This window comes from Ostrinia furnacalis, unplaced genomic scaffold, assembly GCF_004193835.3.
Source record: "Ostrinia furnacalis isolate ACB-3 unplaced genomic scaffold, ASM419383v2 OfSCF1635, whole genome shotgun sequence".
Lineage (NCBI taxonomy): Eukaryota > Metazoa > Arthropoda > Insecta > Lepidoptera > Crambidae > Ostrinia > Ostrinia furnacalis.
In genome coordinates, this window is record NW_021131874.1 from 295,960 (window position 1) to 320,638 (window position 24,679).

The 24,679-nt window shown below is 38.4% G+C and overlaps 1 protein-coding gene across 1 annotated transcript in view; it reads left to right on the forward strand.

The window, feature by feature from the left end:
- Tmtc3 (Transmembrane O-mannosyltransferase targeting cadherins 3) overlaps window positions 1–23,115 on the forward strand; it is a gene marked incomplete at its 5' end in the record, with an annotated part of 34,240 nt that extends 11,125 nt beyond the window's left edge. The window contains 10 exons of the mRNA XM_028305062.1: window positions 9,633–9,714; window positions 13,046–13,145; window positions 14,084–14,199; window positions 16,463–16,680; window positions 18,404–18,608; window positions 18,967–19,230; window positions 19,476–19,961; window positions 20,720–20,906; window positions 21,698–21,978; window positions 22,626–23,115. Of these exons, the coding sequence (XP_028160863.1) occupies window positions 9,633–9,714; window positions 13,046–13,145; window positions 14,084–14,199; window positions 16,463–16,680; window positions 18,404–18,608; window positions 18,967–19,230; window positions 19,476–19,961; window positions 20,720–20,906; window positions 21,698–21,978; window positions 22,626–22,910 (2,224 nt within the window). The remainder of the gene's footprint in view (window positions 1–9,632; window positions 9,715–13,045; window positions 13,146–14,083; window positions 14,200–16,462; window positions 16,681–18,403; window positions 18,609–18,966; window positions 19,231–19,475; window positions 19,962–20,719; window positions 20,907–21,697; window positions 21,979–22,625) is intronic.
- Window positions 23,116–24,679: the final 1,564 nt, after the last annotated feature.

Below are 24,679 nucleotides of genomic sequence, written 5' to 3' on the forward strand. Positions count from 1 at the left end.
CAAAAGAAAGAGAGAGAAGCTAGTAGATAATGAAAGAAATATTTATAATTCTATTTGGTGATAGAATTATGAAGCTAAATATGTACTTAAACCAAAATGAAATAAAAATCTTATCTTGCTTTTCACTTGGTCCGGCTTCAAAATTTTTGCTCAGACATGATATCCCTGTTTATTTTTCAAGTCAGTGTTACAACTTACAGGGTGTAAAAGACACGTTGGCACATCAAAAATTGTGTATCCTAGTAGGTTCATTTTAAACTCTTTACTGGAAAACTCACAAATGCTACTGCCACTGTAGAAACTAACGTGTTAGGTCATTCTAAGCCAAAATCTCGTATTCAAACTCAAGATTTATTTATAGACCGGTCATCTCTTTCACGATACGGGCCCATATACAGGGTGTTGACTTTAGCAGACAATGTTTTGAAGAAACATGTTTATTTTATCACTTTTTCTTCCTCTATCTCGACCAAAAAAGTGTACATTTTTCGCCTATCGACTCGACCAAAACTGACTATCCACCCGCCTCACTTACTCGCTTCCACGTCCCAGCATTCAATAAAATTGCCACTCCACTAGAATTGAGAGGCGTTGCCATGGAAACGCATTGTTTTGGTCGGGGTGAAACGGGGCCAAAATGCCCCGGGGTGGTTGCCTCGTTATTATTTTTAAATTTTTGTTGTTCCATATTTTTTGTTTTAATCACGGTTCGTTTTTTGAAAACACCTATTTTTCAATTTGAAACTCGTTTGTGTTAATTGCTAACATAGCTGGGCACCGTTAATCAAATAGTTAACTTCGTTAATCGTTAATCCGTTACTAAAAAAATTAACTTCGTTAAACGTTAAAACGTTACATTTCGGAAGATTTAACGCAAGTTAACGTTAATCGTTAATCCGTTAACATGTGATATTAAGACGAATAATATACCAATAAATTCGAAAGCTTGTATCCTCTGTAGAATTTATTCCTCTTTTATGTTTGCGCTTCAAGCTTTCCAAATTGTTTGAACCTTGCTTAATATAAATTGTGGATTTTTAACTTCTTAATTAAGAAAATAAAAATCTGAAAAAAACATATGATGTACATTACTATAAAAACTACCAACGAAAATTGTTTTGAACGAGATCTAGTAAGTAGTTTTTTTTTATTACCTCGTAAATCGTAAACCGCTTACCTATTACCGCGTAATCTTTCATACAAATAACTTAAATTAAAAAAAAATTAAAATACCTCTGCGCTTGCAAAAATCTTTTATTTCAAACGTAGCAACGAAACGAAGCAAAAAAGTTGACCGCGCTAGTGTTGTATGTAAGTAAGAATCTCGAGTCTTAAAAGTCTTTGTTTCGAGACTTGAGTTTATTTTTAAGACTTCACATGAATCATTGAGCCTTCCGAGTCCTTTCGAGTATTTTAAGTTCTTTGAGCTAGACTGAATCATGACATGAACTTGAGTTGGTGTATACCTACCTACTAATAGGCAATAATGAGTGATTTCATATCATCATCCGTATGTTATATCCTGATTGAAAATAAAATAAATCGCACAATACAAATGTAATATCAATCAAATTGCATTAAACGCAAATAATCGAATCAGAAGTATCCATCTAAAGACTGACGATTTTCTTAATCAAAAAGTTAAAACGGTCCAATAAAATAATAAACACACAGTCCTTATTCATTGCTATTTTATTTTCTTCAAACTTATAATAAGTAAGATTCCAAGACTCGAGTGTCGTATCGTACAACACTAGCCGGCGCAGCAAACGAACTTGTCGCCGCCATTTTAGACACGTGCCGCCGGCCGCCGGCTAGCGCAATGTACAGTCACCAAAATAAAATTAAGAAATGCAACAAACTTTTTTTTACTATTCAAATTTTTTTTTTTTTTACTATTCAAATTAAAATTGTGTTTATTGTTAAATCATAGGTACATAAGATAGGTCATAAATAAATACCAAGTTGGAACGGAAATGATTCGGAAATTTTATTTAACTAATTAGGTACCTACCAACCTCATCTACTTTTCTATTGTAATAGAAATGATGACATTAACGATTATTTTTAGGATGGACTTTGATTTAGGATAATTGGAATATCAATACAAACAAATTGAAGAGTTTTATTTGCTTCAATAGTCTAATTTAATGTTTCTACATAAATTGACTAGGCCATTGAATTACCTTCACAAAACAATAAGTTTGATTAATTTTTAATTATTATCTGTTATAGGATATTTTACCATGAAATACTCAACACCACAATTTAGATTCGAATCAATTGAAATCGAAAGGAAGCAGATAAAATAATAAATAAATAAGTTTATTTTTTGTCGACTGTACGCCTATGCCAACTTTTCGGCTCTTGCTTTGGCGGCGTCGGCGTCTTTGTGTCAACAAAAGGCGTGCGGCTTGTCGGCATTTGTCGGCGCGTGCGCTTTGATTTAATTCAGTTTTTGACTAGCTTTCTTGTGTGAAGGTGCGTTTTGTAGTGCTCGTGAAGTGAACTATGACGCACAGGTGCACAAATGCAAATAAATTTACTAAGACGCGCCTTAAAAATCATGGCCAGCAAAGGTTGATTTTTCGATGGTATCGTGAATCCATTTTACTGTGATCAACATAAGATAATCAGTTGATCAGCTAATCGGCTATCAGCTGTGACGACTGCTGTGAGGCCTGTGAGTTGTTATGACGTGAGTGTAAACAACAAAAAAGTGTGCAGTGGTAGTGATCGTTGTGTGTGTTGTGTCTCGTGTTCCTGTGCAGAATGAATACACTACAGCTTTGTTGCGTGAGTAAAAAATACAGCATGTTCCATTATGTAAGACGCAATGAATTTTATTTTTGCCAGAAAATGTAACTTTGTAAAATCATTATAAAACACATACCTACTGAAAATTTGGTGAACTTGTTCAGTGTACTGTATAGATGCCCCCATTAAACGGAATGTAGCTAGTTTAGAAGGACCCTGTATAGCCTACATTCAGGCACCATCAGTTACATATTCATACAAATGAAAGGCAAATCTAATAAGATAGTAAATTAGTTTCATAAGTAGCCATTTTAATTAATAATATTTAAATCTAGCTAAGTTGTACCTACTCTAGGTGGCCATCGTCAACAATAACATTGCATTATCATCGTACCTACTTACATAAGTATACCATACAGCTTAATCGGTTGAGAATTGAGGTGAAATTGTGTAAAGCAATCGTAATCATTTGACAGTTCATAACGTACGATAAAGTCAGTTATACAAAGCGTTTGACAGAATAATCGTACGTTATGAACTGTCAAATTATAACGAATGCTTTACACAATTCCACCTCTTGTCTTAAATTCAGTTGTAAATAAATAAAAAAATGCATTTTAATATATCGTTGCGTTAGTGATCTGATTACAAAAACTGTTGCTTTGGGTTCTGGAAGTTCTGGAAGCCCGAACGTAGGTACTTGTCAGAACGCGTTTTTCAGCGTGCCTGCTGTATCTTTTTGATAAATAGTAGGTACTGGATTAACGATTAACGGACTTAGGATACTTTAACGGAAGTTAACGAGTCCGTTAACAATTTTTAAAGTTAACTTAAAAGTTAATCCGTTAATAGAAATGTTAACTTCGTTAATTAACGATTAACGGATTAACGAGTTAATGCCCAGCTATGATTGCTAATTAGGGTCATGTCCTTATAATTATTATAAGGATATTATGGAATCCCAATAAAAATGTTGTCGATGGCTCGGAGGCTTGCGGGGTTTTCAGTAGTGATCGGTGAAGGCTTTCAATAGTGGTTACCTAAATTTAATTTAAGCAACCCACACACTGAAAGATGATGGAAGACCAATGATTGGATTTTAGCTAGAAAAGTAGGTACCATGACTCTTTTAGAATATGGCTGACATGGCTGTGTAAACAATTAGACGGTTTTTAATTATCAAAATCAGGGGTTTATAATTTAGAAGTACCTACCTACATACTTAGCTACCGCCTACGTCGAAGAACAAATGCGCGCCCCTGGATGCAAACAAAATTAGAATCATAAAGACTCGCTAACAAACATGGTGTTAAGTCACCCCAAGTTGCCCCCCGAGGCGAAACACGCAAAGTGCTAGCTCGTTACTTATAGAGACTAGGGTAACCAATCTTCTAGGAAAATACTTAGGTTGAGTTCCACCATCATTTTAACTTTGACAAACGTCAAAAATCTCTCAAAAACAAAATAAGGTGGTGCAACTCAGCCTTAAGGTTCAGATACACATGCTCATTACTAGCACGAAAGCATTTGAGCATTGAGTAATAGCTACTTAGTAGCATGTGCGTTGAAATTATTTGAGCACGCTTGTTTTAATCATACTAATAAGCATATCATTTTATGAGCATGTGCATCTGTATCATCAAGTATAAAAGTTCAATGGGGTCGTGGTATCGCTGAGACCAGTCCCTGTAGTCGTTCAAGTACCAGCGAATCACAATAGAAATTAAATGTTACCACGGTCTCATGCGACCTCTAAGGGTTCCACGAGCTAGACAAGTGGCATAACGTGTTATAATTTCGAAAGGCTCTCAGTTTCTTTCAATCGATAATACCGATTTTTTACATTTCGCCCCCCAATCCTTCATCTATTTTGCAATTAACTAAACTAACCTTGCAGCTGCAAAATTTCACTGTTATGATGTTTTAAAACATCATAACAGTGAAAACTTTTAAAAACTAAAGTACTAAAGATAACAAGAGACATTTTACCACCATCGATCGACCTGACATGCGGTTGTCGGTTAGTTGGTATGGGTCAGATTTGTGACCTAGATTGATTACTGGCTATAAATTTAAGACGGAGAGATTCTTTATGATCACTGGTTTATGGTGGGGCTATTTTTCTTGCACCCATCCATCTATACGATTATTCTGCTGTTCCTTGAGGGCTTATTCCCAAAGCTCTATTGTTTTAAAAATATATGTTCACTAGCTTTTGCCCGCGGCTTCACCCACGTGAAATTTAGTATCACAGATCGGCATAAATTATAGCCTATATGTTAATCTGGGTTACAAATAATAATACTGTTCAACAAAATCCGTTCAGCAGTTTTTGCGTGAAAGAGTAACAAACATCCAAACTTTCGCATTTATAATATTAGTAGGATACTTTGGATCCCACAGCACAGGTCCGCGAGTTTCACGATAAAAAACAAAAAAGCATTTTCTTAGTACATTTTTAAATTTCATGAACCCGGTGGGAAAAGAAGAACAGTAGAGGGAAAAAGCGTCTTTGAGATTTGTAGGGTATTTAGAAGAAAATAATTCAGTTTTATGGTGTCCCCACACCAAACTCACGTGCCAATATGACGATGTTGCAGCTCCGAGTTGCCCGTTGCTTTTTGCCCCGAGTATAGGTGAGAAGTTACTACTATTATTCCAAGTATGTATCGTGCGACTTACTCGTAAACTGGCAAACTACGTAGAACCTGGCAGATTAAAACTTTACCCACTAGTCTGGGAAGCGAGTGAGTAGTGTATGATTTTAGAGTTTATATAAATGAATACCTACTAGAATGAAAAGGGTAAATAAGAGTATTAATGAGAGAAAGACTGACCTACCTATTTGTATCTATTTAAGCTATTGGGATTCTGAAACGTCGCTGAAAATTTCATTTTATCATCACCTCACCACTCAACTAAAGTTCAGTCACACAGATAAAATTAAATCTTTACTATTACTAGACTTTTATAATACTGCTCGTTACTAAACGATACTCAATTACCGATTTTCACTCAAGATTCATGCTACTTCAAAATATAAAGCCTTAATTATTATGACAGAGTTCGAGTCCATTTTTGAGCTTTGAAGAGATTAAGAACCAATGACTGATATCACCCTGATATCCATACGAAACATCTATCCGTAGGTATACTCACAGCTTACATATTAAAACATTTATTTTATACCTGACAAAACAATACGTTACTTAACTAAGGCTTAGTATGGTCACAGTATATGATTTATCTACTGTGGTATGGTCGAATGGTCGTTGTGAGTGAAATAACAATAACTTTTCAGTCATTTTAGTAACTTTTGAAGAACAAACACAACTACCTGCTTCAATACAAATTGGATCAGCTATTAGTCATGTTGGATACAATGAAAGGAACCTAATTTGGCTAGGTTTATATAATAACAAACACAATTGAATTTGTTTGGATGTCGCTTTATTATTCGTACACGTACATAATTGCTTTTCGAGTGAAACTGAATATTTATTACATTTGCAAATATTTTTGCTTATATTTACGGTGCCTTTATGAAATTCTTGTTGTTCCAATTATTTTTGCCTTGAGGGCTTTGGAAGTCGTATTTAATTAATGTATATCTTACTTGTTGTGACGCAGATTACATAATGGGAATGATTAGGAATCGTAATAATGGGGCGTAATAATACGTAACTTACGTAAGTTTGTGCCTTACCTTGAAGGCTAATAACACATGAGTAAAGAAACCGAATCTTCACTCTGCGCAAATAAGAGCTCAAACTCTTGCTTAGGGAAGTTATATTTGTTTTTTCTTATTTGATTATTTTATGTGACTTATGCCCGTTTTCACCATCAATCCCTAATTTTTAAGTGACCCTTATGTAAACACATAACTGGAATTTTGTTTTCTTAGGGGTCACTTTAAAATTAGGGATTGATGGTGAAAACGGGCATAAAGGTTCCTATTGCGGTGCTTTATTATTTAACTCTAATTTTTATAACCCACTGGTTATGTCATTATTATTGTCCTTAATTAATAACTTTAGATTCTAGATATGTCCTAGAATTTAAAGTTATTAATTAACAAGAGCGATCCAGCATTCGATTTTTCATAACACAATCGTTCCAATTCTAATAGTGGTCATTTCCATACTCCAAGCCTCATTACGACCAACAAACTAGTCATAAATGTTTTTCGCGAAGTTCCGAGAGATTTCGCTGCTCACAAAAAGTCGGTAACGAGCGCCTTAATTCTGATAGAAGTTAGTCGGCGATCAGTGCACCTTCGCCGGGGATTTAGCCCTGCCGCACACTGGGCGACTTGAGTCGACAATCGACGTATTAAGGAACCTTCGAACTCCTCCTATATTAATTTCGTTGCGGGTCCACTGACAGTTTATCTTTCCCCCGGGAAACTTGACCTTCAATGGTTGAATTTTAAGGTCAAGTTGTAGATCCTGGTGAAAAAAAGAATTGCGTGACAAATGCACCTTCACTGAGAGGGATTTAAACTGCCGAATCCTGAACATTATAACAGTAATGATCTTTAAAAAAATATCAACGACGCTTAGTTTTCATTTTAACCCAGTCATTTTATTAGCGTGATTTATATCTTTTGACTGCGATCATGTAACTATTTATATCTACAGGATCTGCAAATACTAGTTCAAGGTATATTGAGCACATATAGGGGCAAAACTATTGACATTCTTATCATAGATGTCAAACCTACGTTTTTAAGTCCGCTGCACACTTCGAATCACCCCGCTACTTTACGGCTTAGCACACTGGGCACGAGTCTTAGTGGAGATTAAAGTTGTTGAGTATTGAGCGCTTTGGCGACGTCGTGCATGGGCGGCCTTAATTCCGATACTCAGAAGTTGGCCGAGACTGCTCTTTGACTTTATGTTTAGGCCGATGACACACTGCCCGACTCAAATTATTAAAACTAGTTGGCTAATGAAATATTATTTCTTCTTCTTTACCTTTAATGAATACCGAATATTACCCAAGATACCAAATGGCATACGAAAGAAAGAAAATAATATTAATTATAACTTGCATAATAGATTATTTAAAACTTCAGATCATTGATCTGAGTTTAAAACTGTTCCATAATGTGCAATGGACCTAAGCTTGCAGGTGGATGCACTCTTACACCATTCTCGATCATTTATCGTTTCAAAGGAATCTTAAAAGAATCTTCTAAAGAACTAATATCCAATTTGTTTTTCTAGAAGGAATGTAATGATAATAAGGTCTTTTCCACTCGTGTTAACACAATGTCTTACTTTACTACATTTAAAAACCAGCAAACTGTCAGATAAAGTCAATCTGTAATCTGTAAACTTTTATTAAATTAGATCATAGACATCCGGTAACTATCTGAACCTATCAGAAACCATTGAAACTGGTCTGAATCTTTTTGAGTAAAAAGTCATCAGTCACAAATTTTCTATCAATAGACATTTTTTAAAAGCGCTTTGCTTTTACACAATTTTATCATACTCCTAGCCTATTCTATTTCGTTACCAAACAAAAGAGAGTGCTAGAAAACGAACATCCACAAGTGTGCTGAAAGTCGTAAGTTCACGAGAAGTTGCTGTGAAACCAAACATGTCGGTGTCGCTCCGCAAACTTCCCGCCAATTATTGTCACTCGAACAACACACTCCGGCGCGCACGGACGTCTGCTGTAAAGGCCGATTCACACATATCAGGGAACCCACAGTACCGGTACAGTGCGAAAATATTCTTTCATACTTTTTATTTTTGTTGATAGCGACGAACTTGCCACTGTTCGGCCAATGTCACGTGCGCAGCTCTTACACAGTGATTTAAAAAAAAACTATTTGAATGCATCCACTGACATTAAGAGCACTGTGTCGTCACTGACACTGATAAGTGGAGAATGAATGTTGCCATAAACAGATGAAGATTAAAAGAATGTAGGTATGAAAGAATATTTCGCACTGTGAGGCCGTAACGGAACTGCGACTTCACGGACACACATCAGTGTTCGTTTGTTTCAGCCAAATGACGTCCAATGCTAGGTAAAAGCCTCCTCCAGGAATTTCCACAATTACTGGTCCTGCGCTGCCCGCATCCAGCTTCCCGCGACCTTCACCAGATCGTCGATTCACCTAGCTAGTGTAAGGCCTACCCACACTATCTTCCGGACTGATATGTGTGAATCTACCTTCAGCTGTTTTAAAATAGTTCTGCTAACTTTGAAGTCGAACCCCCTAGGGTGGGCTCTGTTCATTAGAGCTCTTCTTAATGCTTCTTAAAAGTTTTAGAGGCTGTACACGGGCTTCTCAAGTTTTTACGTTACTTCGCTTTTTCTTTGAATACAATTGTAATTAAGTCAGTCTGGCTGATTTTAGTTTCGTATTCTTAGACTGTGTGAGTTATTACAATTTAGGAAAGAATTCAAGTCACCCTGCTGGTGTCATCCTGACCTTTTGAGCCATCTAACATGGCTTTATTGGACCGAAGTCTTAACGTAGCCAAAACCACCGTATTGAACTTAATTTTGATAATATAATATTTCGATAAGATGACGATGATGTAAATTACGGAAAACTACAAATGTAATTTTAATTTTCTTTATTAGTACACTAAAAACACGATGTAAGGACATTTTGTTTCGATTTTAAAATGAAATTTAGAATAAAGCTCGACTTCTTTACTGGACTCAGTTCCAGTTATAAACCTAATTAGTTGACTGGACACTTGGCAAAACGATTTCTACGGATCTGGATCATCAATTAACAATTAACGAAAACACAGCTAATAACCGTACTTAGATACATCCACTGAGTTACCAAGATATCTCTAAGTTCGGTGGCAAGTTCTGAGTTCTGACCCAGTTGTCTGTTGCAGGGTCTGCGCTATGTTCCTGCCAGAGTTCGCAAGTTTCGTCGCCGCCATCTTGTTTGCCGTGCACCCTATACATACGGAGGCTGTAAGTATTTCATTCATCAATTTTATTGTTAAAATATTTTATTGTAAGCATAGATTAGAAACCGAGTAAGCGCCAGAAAAGTGAGGCACTTCAAATTAGACTGCTGGTTTAATTTTTCCTGTTGGTTTTCCTATACATTCTGACAGCTACAAAGTCAAACACTAGTGAAAATCTATGTATGAAATTGGTGACATTATGATTTTACCTCACTTTAGTTAGACGAAACGCGTCGACAGATTTGATAAGACCTCGAATATACGACAATACACAATACACAAATGTTTGTTTGCTAGGACATATCTGTATTGTTATGAAAGTTTTCTGTAACAAATTAGTACGAAAGATTTATTACCAACCATTTATACTTACTTGCATAAAATTCCGTCACCTATAAAGCAAATGGTACATTCACCCTCGCATTTGTTCCGTACGTGAATGTATGACAGGTTTTCACCCCACGGAAAACTATGGGAGCTGTCCGCAAAAATAAGTCAAGCAATTTTTCATTCGCGACCCGCTCCCCTAGTTGTCGCTTCTTTGTGACGGCCCTCATTTTGAACAAGAAATGTAAACAAAAAGCAACAAAGCAAAGCTTCACCCTCGCTTTGTTTTAACAAACTTTTATCGCATGTGATGAAATAGGGTAGACTTAACTCACTGGGTGAGCCAGCTCGTTATAATTTTTGTCACTCCACTAGAATTAGTTTTTCCAGGAAATTAATTGAGTATTTGTGAAGCTTCACCGTTCTTACTCATGCTACATTAAATCAAAATCAGTTTATTTTTTCCTGTATTGAGATGTATTTATGTATGCCATTGCCCAATTATCAGTTTCATGATGCGTGGACCACAGCAAAGGCAGCATTCCGATTCCCGCACACTTCAATTTCCACGCGCACAACTTTGATCCGACGAAATGTTGGCGTATCAGTAATACCCCAGCAAAAATTAAACGCTTGCAACAACAATGGGCCCGTGCCTTTTGATCTCCATTTTTGCCGAATATACGGTTTTAACGTGCATTTGACCACAGTTGTTTCCAGCCGAATGAATATCTACGGCTTTTAAAGTGTATTTAAAAACGATGCGAGCCATGAGCGGCGTATCGGCGCTCTTAATCGAACATATTTTTAGCCACAAATTATACGCATGGACTGTACTTTTTTACAGTCCTATGAAAACCCGACGGGTGTTGCGAATTGACTTTTATTTATTGGTTGGTTGTAACAGAACAACCGCAATATATGAGTACAGTTTAAATGGAGTGTTGTTTGTAACTCTTTATCATTACCTTCTATCATGAGCGCATTTTTCAAAAAATACCCTGGATGCAGGTCGCTACAAACCGCCTAATTTGGTAAATTATTGGAGAAGACCTTTGTTCAGCAGTGGACGTACTGTGTGTGACTGAAACTATAATGTGACTGATCCATTTTCTAAATCCTTATTATTTATTTAAAACAAGTTACATAGCATTTCCAAATATTAATGATAACTATTGACGGTGTCACAAAAACCAGTTTTGGTTTTACTGTGCACCGCTACAAGCGACTATTGATGTTGTTATTCGTAGTTCCAAAAGTTTACCCTCTTTTCTCGTTCATGACACAAGCGTCTTACAAATATCTATTGCCAATCGGACTTGTGTTTGTCTCCTGTGCAATCTTAGTGTTACATCTGTATCTGGCAACACCAGTGACAAGTGTCCCGCTGAAATTGAACCGGTTTATAACCATCCCACGATGCACAATGCGAGTGCAACACTGGAATCTACACATTATTCTGTGACGATAAACAAAATTGGAACGTCTGTTACAACAAAGCATTCCAGTTAAAATGGCGAGACGGAACAAGATTTAGAGGCCAATATGTGTGAATGTAAACGCGATACTTTATAAAAGGCACTTGAAAATTTAGTTGCACTTCGAGAATCTATGTTTGAATAAACGCAAAGTAAAAATTCAAGAAAAGACGGGGGTTAGCAACGTGGTGGAAGAGATTGAGAGCCGTAAATGGAGATGGGGAGGACACATTGCACGGATAAACCACGATCGCTGGGCCAGAAAGACCTTGGAGTGGAAACCCCGCAATAACACCCGCGGCAAAGGAAGACCGTCTAAAAGATGGACAGATGATATCCGGCAACAAGCTAGAATAAACTGAATGCATGTTGCCGGGCACAGAAGCCCGTGGCCCCAAAGGCTGTTATAAATTGATAGATAGAAAAATTTAAGCAAATACATAATACACTAGGTACATCGTCTGATTACTTTCCTGGAGCGGAGGTATTCCATCATATATGCACAATGGAGGCAACTTTTCAAATCTCCGTAGATTCTTGTTCCGAATAGAATCAATGAGAATTTTTTGGCTTCGATTTATTAAAGTGGGTCAGGCCCAGAATTGCAACATCATTTATTCAGAGCAGTGAATAAGTTATTCCACCATAAAACGTTGCTGGTTCTGCTTACATACAGTAAAAGGCTGTAGATATGATATTTGAAGTGTGGCAACAAAATTTTGTGACGGTCAGTTAAACGACAATGCAGGCGGCCCGCTTTAAAACTTGGTAGTGATGTGCTGATTTTTTAAAGATTATCGTTCTAAATTATCGATAATATTGAGTTCTAAAGACTAAATACTTAACACGTTAGTGCTGTCCTTTGTTTGATGTAGAATATACCTACAATCGATTAAAATCTTTAACGGCTTTTTAGGACACCAAAATGTTTAAGCTTCTCATAGCTGCTATTGGTTAAGGTAATCAGTCTCGATGATAAATAGAATAGAAGTACAAAAAACACTTTCCCATAATAAGAGAATTACACGAGTCAGCGTTGCCTTCACAACACTACCCTATTTGGTACAGCAGCTCTGCTTTACACAGTTAACAGTAAACTTGACGATCTTTCAACTTCACCGTTTACGTCCGTTTTCCAATTAGAATCACTCGTTTTAACAGCCCCATATTTTATACAGCTCACTTTTGTGGCCAATTCGCCAACTGACGTCTGCTGACTTTGTAGACGTTTCGATTTGGTGCTGGTAACATTATGTTTTAAATTCTTCAGGCTAACAATGTTGAGGATGTGTTTCTTATTGGTAGACTTTACTCTAGTAACGGTATACTGGCAACATTGGCCTTATTTGATTGAAAGTACTATCGAATAAATTGGATTATCGCAAACAGTCGATGACAATTGGATCATCTTGTTAACACCACTACTTGTTCCTGATTAAAATAGTGGATATTTTCTTTCAGGGTACTTATAGTAAAGTGAGGCTGGTAGTAAATATGAATTGCAATTTTAATGGATATTTTTCCTTTTAGGTAACCGGTGTAGTGGGCAGGGCCGAGATGCTTTCGTCACTGTTCTTCCTTGGTGCTTTGCTGTGCTATGCGCGTGCTGCTAGCAGAAGACGATATACAGGTAAAACTATGTGAATCAGTAACTAAGCTGTTAATACTAAAGGCTACAGGATGTAGCTAGATGTAGGCCGATAGACCACTTCGAACTGGTCTGGAAATCATTTGGGGCTTAGAGGCCAATGTCCAGCAACAGAAATAAGAATGATATAGTCGACGACAATACACGTGCTTAGAAGCATAATGATTCGATACTTGATCAAGAACTCAATAATAGTCTACCTCAAAACAAAAATGTAGATAGGCAAGTAACATAAATATTTTCCGAAACAAAAACTTAAAGAGACATTCATAACGTTCCTAATACTAATGAAAGCCTTTAATGCAGAAGTCAGATACTTTCCCCTTTACTGCCCCAGTTTAGATAGCAGACTGTTGGGGAACTTTTAGTATCGGCCTCGTCATTAAGACTACCGTAAACAGTGCTATCGCTGAAATCTGATTTGCTCGGCTTTTCCTAGTAGATAATCATTAATGTCGTTCTTAGAAGTAATTTATGACACACCTCTGAATGTAGTAATCCATTCGTTTGATATTTTTTCGTGTTTTGTGTAATAAGAATATTATGTGTTACGTGAACGTCTTTTTTTTAATAGGTTTTTAAGGTTCTGCGATTTTTCATTTAATTTGTTATGTCTGTTCGTGTGTAACGTATCATTATTAGATCATCTAGTTTCCACTGCATGAACACGATCCTCTCCAATTTACCAAAGGCAAATGGAGAATTTGACTTGCACTCCCCACACTGGTTAAACGGGCTACAGAGGCCTGATGGTTGCATTTTTATCCCTAAGACGTATTTTATAACATCCACGACAAGATTGGGAGTGTCCATATTATATTCGTACTCTGCAGGGACCACGCAGCAATTTCCTATTCTTTTTCTCAAAACCAAACCTGGTTGAAATCTAAGAATTGCTTTAAATTCCCATGTTATTTCAGACTGGCGGTACGTAGCGGCGTGCACAGCATGCGTTGGCGTCGCGATGCTGTGCAAGGAGCAAGGCATCACCGTCACTGGCGTTTGCGTCGTCTACGAGCTCTTCGTGGCTCAAAAGGTAAATGATAACTAACACTAATCCAGGAGTGAGTTGGATTCTAGACCTTATTGCTTTGTGTTTAGAACGATCGCTTTTCGTATAACTGCCAAATTAATTGGATCTGAGAGTGAGGCTTGTGCCATAAAGATGGGCTTTAATCCCAACGGGTCTCATCGGTTACTTGATCGTCTAATAAAATGTAACCTCCTGACTCAAATGATCTTTTAACGTAAATTGATCCTTCTTTGTTTTTTTTTAATTGCTTTCTGCCCATGGTGTCTCCGATGAATTTTTCAGCCACATACGTCATATTATGTCTAAGGATATAGAAAGATCAGAACATCTTAAAGATGTCCCTATGTACAAATAATTTCAAGTTGAAAACAATGTTTGGATAGAGAATAAAGTTACGCCTTGAAAAAAAAAAACATTTCGTAGATTCTGGCAGACACTGTGTGAATTGGTATCAACCTAAAGTTCTCCAATACTTCCAAAAGTAGTCCCAATATCTAACCTATGTAATTCCAAACTTGGAACTGCGTCAAAAGCAAATGTTTATGTGCAGCATTAGTAGTAGTGAAAGATTAGAAACTCAAAGAAAAGGGTCTAAGAAGATATTAAAAACCTTCTACAATGTAACGTCTCAAAGACTTCAATACCAACTCTTCAGACTATCTTAAAAGCCTTTTAGATCTTATCTTTTTCAAACATAAAAGCACTATAACCTTTGTACAAATATCAGCAGCATTTATAGTCAACGCACGAATAAAATCTATAGAAATAAAGTTTTGTTTTGCACGTCAAATCCTTTAGCGTTAGTGAGACAAGCAAAACAATCATAAAATAAAAGATGCGAGGTAATAAATATCTAAGTTTCACCCTTGGCGAAAACAGCGATGCTATAAATTATTATAGTGTGACTCGTGAAGGGGGATACATAGAACTTTGTCTGTGTAGCATCATTTATCATAGCAACATTAACCTAATTAATTAGGTACATTTTCGGCATTTTGGCAGTCGTTTCATTGACTTAAACACTGCTGAGATTGCTTTCTTACCAGTAAGAAAGCAATCTCAGCAGTGTTTAAGTGTAGGTACACTGACCTTTATAGTCGAGACAACAAATATTATGTGGTTGACTCTTTTGTCAAATAGGGATGGTGGGCACCCCTATTTAATCCTTCTTATTTGAGAAACTTAATTCTTATCTTACTTAAGTAGTCCTCTTAACAGATTCTTGTCTCAAAAAAACAAGGGACAAGAATCCCTCGCAACCGTATTAAAATTATTACATAGAAGTTACGTAACCATATTTTAAGATTGTCGTTTGGGGTTTAATATTACTTAATTTCCATTCCACTTTAGTTTCGGTGTAAGACCACAGCTTACACTAAGCGCTGAAATGTAAATCCATGCACTAATATAAATAAAGTGGGATACATAAAGGCGTCATATCTCGTTATCTAGGAGTTTCTTTTTATATTGCGACAGATCTAGCGAAGACCCAGCCAAGATTGCCAAGCTAATTTGGTCCCTACGCACACGTATTAAGGTTCCTCGTCGCGTTATACGGCGACATTATCTTCTTTCCCGGGTTCAATACTCAGTATTCCTACGACCCAGTTCCAAAGCTTTGTAAATGGAAATTACTTTTTGCCACCTTGCCGCTCGGTTTCAATGTTTCTTTTTTGGTCTTACTTTCTATCTGGGGAGTGTTTTAGTGGAGTTAATAGAAAAATATAATTTCCTTGGCGTCGACACGTTGCTCCAGTACAATGCACTTTATAATCCGCAGGATTCTTGTTGTTCTAACTTGAAGGGATAAATAGTATTTATAGCTGTTGCAGCGCAAAGCTCATTTCGTTTGCGCTGGAATTCTCTGATATATCGGTTTTATTATATTCTAGTTTTGTGCTGAATTATTATATATATATTACACTCTGTGGAGCTAACTTCTTTTTAATCTTGATTTCAATGGTTTCTTTGTTCTAATTCGCCATACTAGTTAAAATTTTAGTCAATACTAGCATATCTAAATATAAAAACTATCAAGCCAGCCACTTACACTAACTTGATGTTAGGAGGAGGGAAGTCGAACCCTAACTTCTTCATTTTCTTCTGATTAATTTCGTTGCGAGTCCAATCCAATGACAGCTTAACTTTCCCCCAGGACAAACTTGACCTTCACTGGTCTGGGTTTTAATTGGCGGTCAAGCTGTACACAGGAGTTGCAACGGTGGGAATAGTTCCGTTGTATACCTTAAACTATTTTTTCTTCCAGCGCCGAAGTTCAGGTGGCGGCAGCCGTTGGTCCTGGCTAGAGGCATGGGGCAAAGGCTCCGGTTGGGGCTGCGCGTGCGGCGAGGCGGCGCGCCGTGTTGCCACTGTCTGCTGCGCGACACTAGCGCTCCTGGCGGCGAGATTACACGTCATGGGTGCTCAACTGCCCGTGTTTACCAGATTTGACAACCCTGCTGGCGCTGCTCCACCACCAGCGAGGTAAGACCTTCTATTAAGCTCCTAATCTCGCGAATGTAGCTCCTAAGATGTATGGGGCTGCGCGTGTGGCTACCGTCTTCTGCGCGATGCTAGCGCTCCTAGCAACGAGATTACACGTCATAAGCGCGCAACTGCCTGTGTTTACTAGATTTGACAATCCTGCAGCCATGTAACCTTCTTTTGAGGTACTAATCTAGTTAGATGTATGGGTCAGTGTGCAATCCACTCCATTGAGAAGTGGGAAATTGTACAAACGGATTACCTGGCAAGTAGATTAATAGTTTGTCCTTGCAATTCACATAGAGCCAACAGGAGCTAAGCTCGTTATAGCTTCCCATAGGTATTTACCAGCATTGTCAGCTCTGCTTGGACTCCTCCTTTTGGAAATAAGTACTTGTACAATCTTATGTAATTTAATGTTAACTGTTAAAAAAACATCGTTCGTTTCAGCCGAAAGACGTCCACTGCTGGACAAAGGCCTCCCCCAAGGATTTCCACAAAAACCGGTCCTGCGCCGCTCACATCCAGGCGCCTCCCGCGACCTTCACCAGATCGTCGGTCCACCTAGTGGGAACAAAAAATAATGTTGTTATAATGCGAAACCTACATCCCATATACCTAATGCTAAAATACTCACTAAACCAGGCATGTTAATAAAATTCATCCTCTGTCAATTAAATACAAATTGAAGCCCCCGAACACGAAGTTAATAAGGGCTATAAACTCTCTAGTACTTTGTCATCATCAAGTCGAAGGTGATCTTTACTGAGTAATCGAGATCGGGGATAACGGCCGGCTTTGACAGCACTTTCGTGTCGAGCGACGCGGCCGAGGAGCACATTAAATTAACGACAGGCTCGCTGTTTAACGGCGGATTTACCCCACTAGTTCCACCCTCCAGTTAAATGAAAGCTTAAAATTGCGTAAAACCCAACCCACAGTCAGAGTTCGCCGACTCCTCGTCGACAGGAATTAATTGCTATCTATTCAATTTCTCCCGGTGTTGACAAATAACGTCTAATCGAGCCGTCGTGTCTCCAAAAACGTGAGTTATAAATTTGAACCGAAATTGATTTATCAATTAGGTAATGTAAACAGGAAGGAATATTTTATTCACAAGTTTAATTTACCGAAGCATCATTTTATTTATTTTCTCGTGCTGTGATAATGCGTCAAACAGATTAAGGCCTCAATTCAATGGATGGTTAAACTGCTGAGCGGTAAACAATTTACTTTTGGCTGATCACTGTTTGTGTTAATCAACAATTTAGCTGAACGGTTTAAAATGATGTGTCGATAGTTGCTCGATCAGACTGATGCGTCGTCTTTTACAAGCACAAAGCTAATAAGTTCTTGTTCTTATATCTCCACATTCTGGTTCTGTGTGCTTGAACCATAAATTTACGTTAGGAGTGCTCGCTAGCGAGTGCGTCAAAAAAATCCATAAAGATTTTAGTTTTTGAAAGTAGCCGCTAAGGGCGCTGTAATTTGTCATATATTTAGGCTGGGTTGCACCAACTTACTTTAACTAAAAATCTGTCAAACTCCATACAAAAAGCACCGGTTATCGTTATAGTCACGGTTAAAGTTTGGTGGTGCAACTCAGCTTGAATGTCATTTTTTACGCAGTCGCTAGCGAGCACCCGTAACATAAGCTCATGGTAAACACACTGCACACTGATCCTAAAAAAGACAATATAGTCATGTTTTTTTGATGTTCCAGGCATTTAACCTTCGCCTATCTCCCTGCTCTCAACGCCTGGTTGCTGACATTGCCCGAGGCCCTATGCTGCGACTGGACGATGGGAACAGTGGCTTTGGTCCGCTCGTGGAGAGACCCGAGGAACCTTGCCACCCTTGCGTTGGCTACAAGCCTCATCGCTGCAGCAGTACATGCGCTGAGGACCAGGTCGTCTGCTCTTTCTATGGTAAGTTTTATGGCAGTCATAATATTTTCTTAAACTTTAATCGGACTTGATAGGCTTGGCCGTGTCGTTTGACTCTGTCTAAAGAAATAATATATGGAGGTAGTAACTACAGGTACCTACCAAATTATATTTGTCAGAAACACGATGCCCAATCCAATTAGTCTTTCATTGATTAAGGCCCAAGCAACACGTTTTTTTTTAAATAAGTTTGAATTATTAGACACCTATTTTTAATTAAAGCTGCAAATATCTAATAGACTATTCCGTGCTCCTTGCCTACTGATGCCAGACGCTGGCATATACAAAGACATTATGTCATGTGGAACCCTGTAAAGTAATATTTTCGTTCTTATTCCAGGGCCTAGCATTATTGGTGCTACCATTCTTGCCAGCCTCGAACCTATTCTTCCCTGTCGGCTTCGTAGTGGCTGAAAGAGTTCTCTACATGCCTTCCATGGGCTGGTGTCTGCTAGTGGCCCATGGATGGCGACTCCTCGCCAAGAAACGGGCCAAGCTCGCCGCTGCAGCCCTTATTTTCCTCTTACTGGCGTTCAGCGCGAAGACCTACGTCAGAAACTGGGATTGGAAGACTGAATACTCCATTTTTGCTTCGGGACTGAAGGTAAAATACACTCAAACTGCGTTGATTATTTTCTGTTTCAACATTAGAATTAGGTACTTACTCGTATCTGCGAGGAATCTTTTTGATTTTGTTTTGTTTTCATCGTTTGTATCAAAGACCGTATCTTACGAAATTACTACACTTCTTTCACAGTTAACTAGTACTCTCGAATTCACAGATAGGTCAAGGATTGTTTTATAAAAATTCTATCCCTAATTAAATATTTCTTTCGTCTGGTCTTCTAGGTGAACCGCAACAACGCAAAGCTATACAACAACGTAGGCCACGCCTTAGAGGCCGAAGGTAGCTACGCTGAAGCGCTAGAATTCTTCAATACAGCAGTCAGCGTGCAACCAGATGACGTCGGCGCTCACATCAACGTCGGCAGAACGTACAATCACCTGGGAAGATACCAGGAGGCCGAGGATGCTTACGTCAAAGCCAAGTCGCTACTGCCAAAAGCAAAGCCCGGAGAGTCCTACCAAGCGAGGATAGCTCCCAACCATCTAAACGTTTTCCTGAACCTAGCCAATTTAATCTCCAAGAATGCGACGAGACTGGAAGAAGCAGACATGCTGTACCGGCAAGCGATCAGCATGCGAGCTGATTATACACAAGCCTACATTAATAGAGGAGATATTCTCATCAAATTGAATAGGACTAAGGAAGCTCAGGAAGTGTATGAAAGAGCTCTCCTTTATGATAGTGGAAATCCGGACATTTATTACAACGTAAGTAAAACCTTCAACAGACATTTTATGATAGGTAGTTAATAATTATTTCATCAGGTCAATTTATTGATCTTCACTGCAGGACGATGACCCTCTCTGATTTCCCAGGGGCATTTGCTGTATTTATGATTCTTTAAATTAAATAAATAGTGGAAATGTAAACCAATTTTACCAATAAGAAACTACTGAATAGCGTCCAATATTTTTGGTAGGCACTCGATACTCAATAATTTTTTGCATTGCACTCAAAACTAGAACGCAAATATGGTTAATCTACGAGTATATTTATAAAAGCGAAAACTCACTGACTGTTTGACTCACTCACTCATCACGAAATCTCAGAAACAACAAGTGCTACAGTCTCAAATTTTGCACGATTTCTTTTAGAACGTGGGTGCTCACTAAGACGGGATTTTGCAAAATTGAATCCCTAAGGGGGTAAAACGGTATCCATGCGTAGGTACGAAGTCACGAGCGGCCACTCGTATTTGATTTGACCACACCATTCAACTCAACCACTAGAAATTGCTAGGACCTGCCATACATACCTATCTTGGTTTACTATTTGCCATTTATGTTTGTCTTGAAGCGCTGGTAGGTAGGGCCCAAAAGATATGGACATATTTAAAGGCTACCTTTTTTTTACTGTATTTTGACGTTCATAAGTGCCACTAGTTGTCAAAGTTTATTAAAATATTTTTGATTTGATTTGATTTTGGATTAATATGTCACTAACCGCTACATACGATAATTTCCAGCTTGGCGTAGTCCTCCTCGAGCAAGGTAAAGCATCGCAAGCGCTAGCCTACCTGGACAAAGCGCTGGAATTGGAACCCGAGCATGAACAAGCGCTGTTAAACTCCGCCATACTGCTTCAAGAGCTGGGCGCTGCTGACCTGAGGCATTTGGCCCGCCAGCGGCTGCTGAAACTCCTGGATAAAGACGGTAAGTTAACATTATAAAAATTATGATGTCTGCTATCAAGTAGGCTGTATCAAATCTAGCTAGGTTATGAGATCGAACTAGTCGGTGTCAAAACACGAACAAAAATTGCTATTGAAACGCATTTTTATTTCAGTAACTTTAATAATTTCAGTAAAATTATTTCAGGAACTGCTGTATAGTATCTATAGACGATTTTTGTGTTGTCTTATTATACCTACTTCTCAAGCCCATAATTTTATATGACTACCATTGACCACTAGTCACCACTGAATCCACTGATGGACCAAACTAAAGGACTATTCAAACCTGAGCGATATTCGCTGCCGCTGTGGGTAGAGGTACCTACATACCGCGCGGGTTTCGCTCAGGTATTTAGTATCAAGTATCGCGGCTAGAGCGACCTGAGCGATATTCGCTGCCGCGCTGTGGGTGAGCGATATTCGCTGCCGCGCTGTGGGTAGAGGTCCTATATAGGTAGACGGTAGCGAATACCGCTTAGGTCTGAACAGTATTATTACCGCATACCCACTGGGTTTTCTCTGCCGCAGACGGTAGCGAATACCGCTTAGGTCTGAATAGGCCTTAATAAGTAATAGAACCTACAATTGACTGGGGTCAAGGAAAAAAGAGGCAATATTGATCAGTGAATAACGCTTAATCCTAAGCTTAACAGAAGCTAGCACAAATGCCTTCTACTTTATCTAAAGCGACTCACCTCTGAAATCGCTGCCTTTCAACTTTCAACCAATGTGCATTATTATACCTCTAACTCTAAATCCATTTCCTTCCAGCTACAAACGAGCGCGTGCACTTCAACCTTGGCATGGTGTGCATGGACGAAGGCGACGCGGAATGCGCTGAGCGCTGGTTCCGCGCAGCAGTGCACCTCAAGCCTGACTTCCGATCCGCGCTCTTCAACCTTGCTTTACTACTAGCTGACAGACGGAGGCCGCTGGAAGCAGCTCCGTTCCTTAAACAGCTGGTGCGACATCACCCCGACCACGTGAAGGCGTTGGTGCTCTTGGGAGATATCTACATCAACTCCGTCAAGGATTTGGACGCAGCTGAGAGCGTAAGTTCTTAATTAAATCATTTAGCGTTTATAGCCGAAGGACTGGCCATTGGCCAACTCGTGATCCATAAATGGTGAAGGTGTGGGACTGGCCGACACGTAGTTCGAGCAACGCGGGTTCGATCCCCGCCACCTCTGGACTATTGTAGTAAACTCACTCATACCATAAGCATATTTATTTAGCCGTACCACTAGGGGTTAACGGTATTATTAACATTCTTTAAAATAGACTATCCCACCTCACAGTCCCAGTACTATAATGTCGGTGAACCCGGAATCTAAACCTAATTTTAGTGAAGGCTAAGTTAGTCCATAGGATTGGACCCTCAACGGTGGAGGCTTTTCAGAATGTTATTATAGCGTTACTGTTAACAATTTTCTATATCGGTTTTTCTATGTCAGTATGAAAACGATGTCTGCCATATGTAACAAAATCGCAAAAGTTTACCTAAGACGAAGGGAAGCGCTGGACGCAGGCCGCTACCAATCGATCAACATGGAAAGCATTGGGGGAGGCCTATGTTCAGCAGTGGACGTCCTGTGGCTGAAATGATGATGATGATGATGATTACCTAAGACTATTCCTAACCTACCTACCTTTTCTTTTTTTTGAAGTTCATAAGTAACCCGAACTTTCTGTATTCCAGTGCTACCGCCGCATCTTAGAACTGGAGCCAGAGAACGTGCAAGCGCTCCACAACCTTTGCGTGGTAGCGGTCGAACGCGGCAAGCTGGCCGTAGCCGAGGAGTGCCTGACCAGAGCGGCTGCTTTAGCGCCCCATGAGCACTACATACAGCGCCACCTAGCGGTCGTTAGAGCGAGACGCAACCCCCCCTCCAACCCCCCGCCCACCCCTGCTAGTGAAGTGCGAGCGAGATGGAACTACATCCCGCAACAACCCCCCGACCCCCACGAGGCGGAGGGGTCATAGCGAACACGCGCGATGTAAATAGACTTAGATCGGTGGCTGCGCGGGTGCGGTCTTCAAATGTTTTATCTTGGAGCACTATTAGGTACATAGTTCTGTAAACGATTTTCAACATTTTGGTTAGTAATTTTATAGTTTACAAATCAAAAATTCAAAATCAATATTTTTTACAAAAGTTATCTATCAGATAGAAGCAAAGTAATCAAAATATCTGTACCCCCAGTGAAAACGGAGTTAAGTCAAAAATGGTGATTTTTGGGAAATCGCATTTGAAGTTAAAAAAAATCCTGCTTCGTGTCTATTAGAGATAACTTGGTGAAATATTTTTTAGGTGAAAGGTAATGTTAGATATAATTAGGCAGTGTGCCAGTTTGGGAAATATAGCATGTAGTTTTTTCGTAATTAAATAAAAACCCAGTTATATCGCCATGCACGGCAACTTTACATTCGTGTAAAGTGATGTAATGGGACATAAATCATTTTACACCACACTGAATTGACCACCCGCTAACAAGTGTAAAGTGATACATTTTACGCCATTTCTGTTGATATTTTTTTGTTTCTTTAATTTCAGAAAAAGTTGTAAAACAAACATTAGTAATTACACTATGAGGAATCATTATTTCAGGTTATTTAGGGTAAATCGTCCAAAAATTTCTACTTATATCAATATACACCAATTTTGTGATGAGAAAAAAAATGTGTAAACTGATCTAACTAACATAATAGCGATCTAAGTATCCTAATAATTATGTGTAAAGTGATATAAGTGGCGATTGTAAAGGAATAAGGCTAGAATTTTAGAGTGGATTCTAATTATTTACTCCTTAAATGTTTATTCTGATCTGAAACTACTATTTTATTAATTATTACACCATATACCATGAATGATATCGGCCTAAATCACATACATTATCTCCTATTATTTTACACATGTACGAAACTTTTGTGGTTAATGGTATTAGTCTAATTGAATCATTATACACAAAATAAATAATCATTTGTCTTTTACTTTTTGTGATATAAATTAAGTTACATTCTTTTTCACCAACCAACAATACATAGTTTTTTTTGTGTATATTAATATGAGTCATCTTATATTGTTAATCACAAATTCAATCTGAACAACTTCAATCGTGTAAAAAGTAGTAATACGAGTCGTACCTCTTGACACAATAAAAAATTGAAAGAAGCCTCCGGTACACTTTGTTAAAAGTAGACATGTATCAATATACACGAAAGAAAACTCAAAATTGGTTCACAAAGCCTTACTTGTATCATTTGGCACAAAATTATTTTCTTTTCTATACGTCGTAGAAACATACCGATTAGATACAAAAATAGCTAATTTTTCAGAGATTCACATTATGTTATAAAGTCAATTTTGATCTAAGTCGAGTTAGATCCCTTTTCACTGGGGGTACAGATATGTGCTCATTATCCACTGCGGTATCAGTACTCAACGTTCGAATAATCTTTAGTATTACGCAAGCAATGCAAACTGTTTACATTATGACGTCTGCAGCAATGTGTTCTGTTTTTGGGCAAATTGCTGCGACGCCGACCCCGCCCCCTTGTCACATCTCCCTTTAGTTTCTGTCATCTGTGGATAGAAGCTATCAATTAACTTTAAAAAAAAATAAAACCGACTTCAAATGCGTGAACACAAAAACAAAACTAAAAATTAAAAATATTGCGTATAAAAAAGTTCAACCCCAATTTTCCACCCTTGGGGGTGAAATATTTTCTTCAAATTCGCATGAAACCACCCT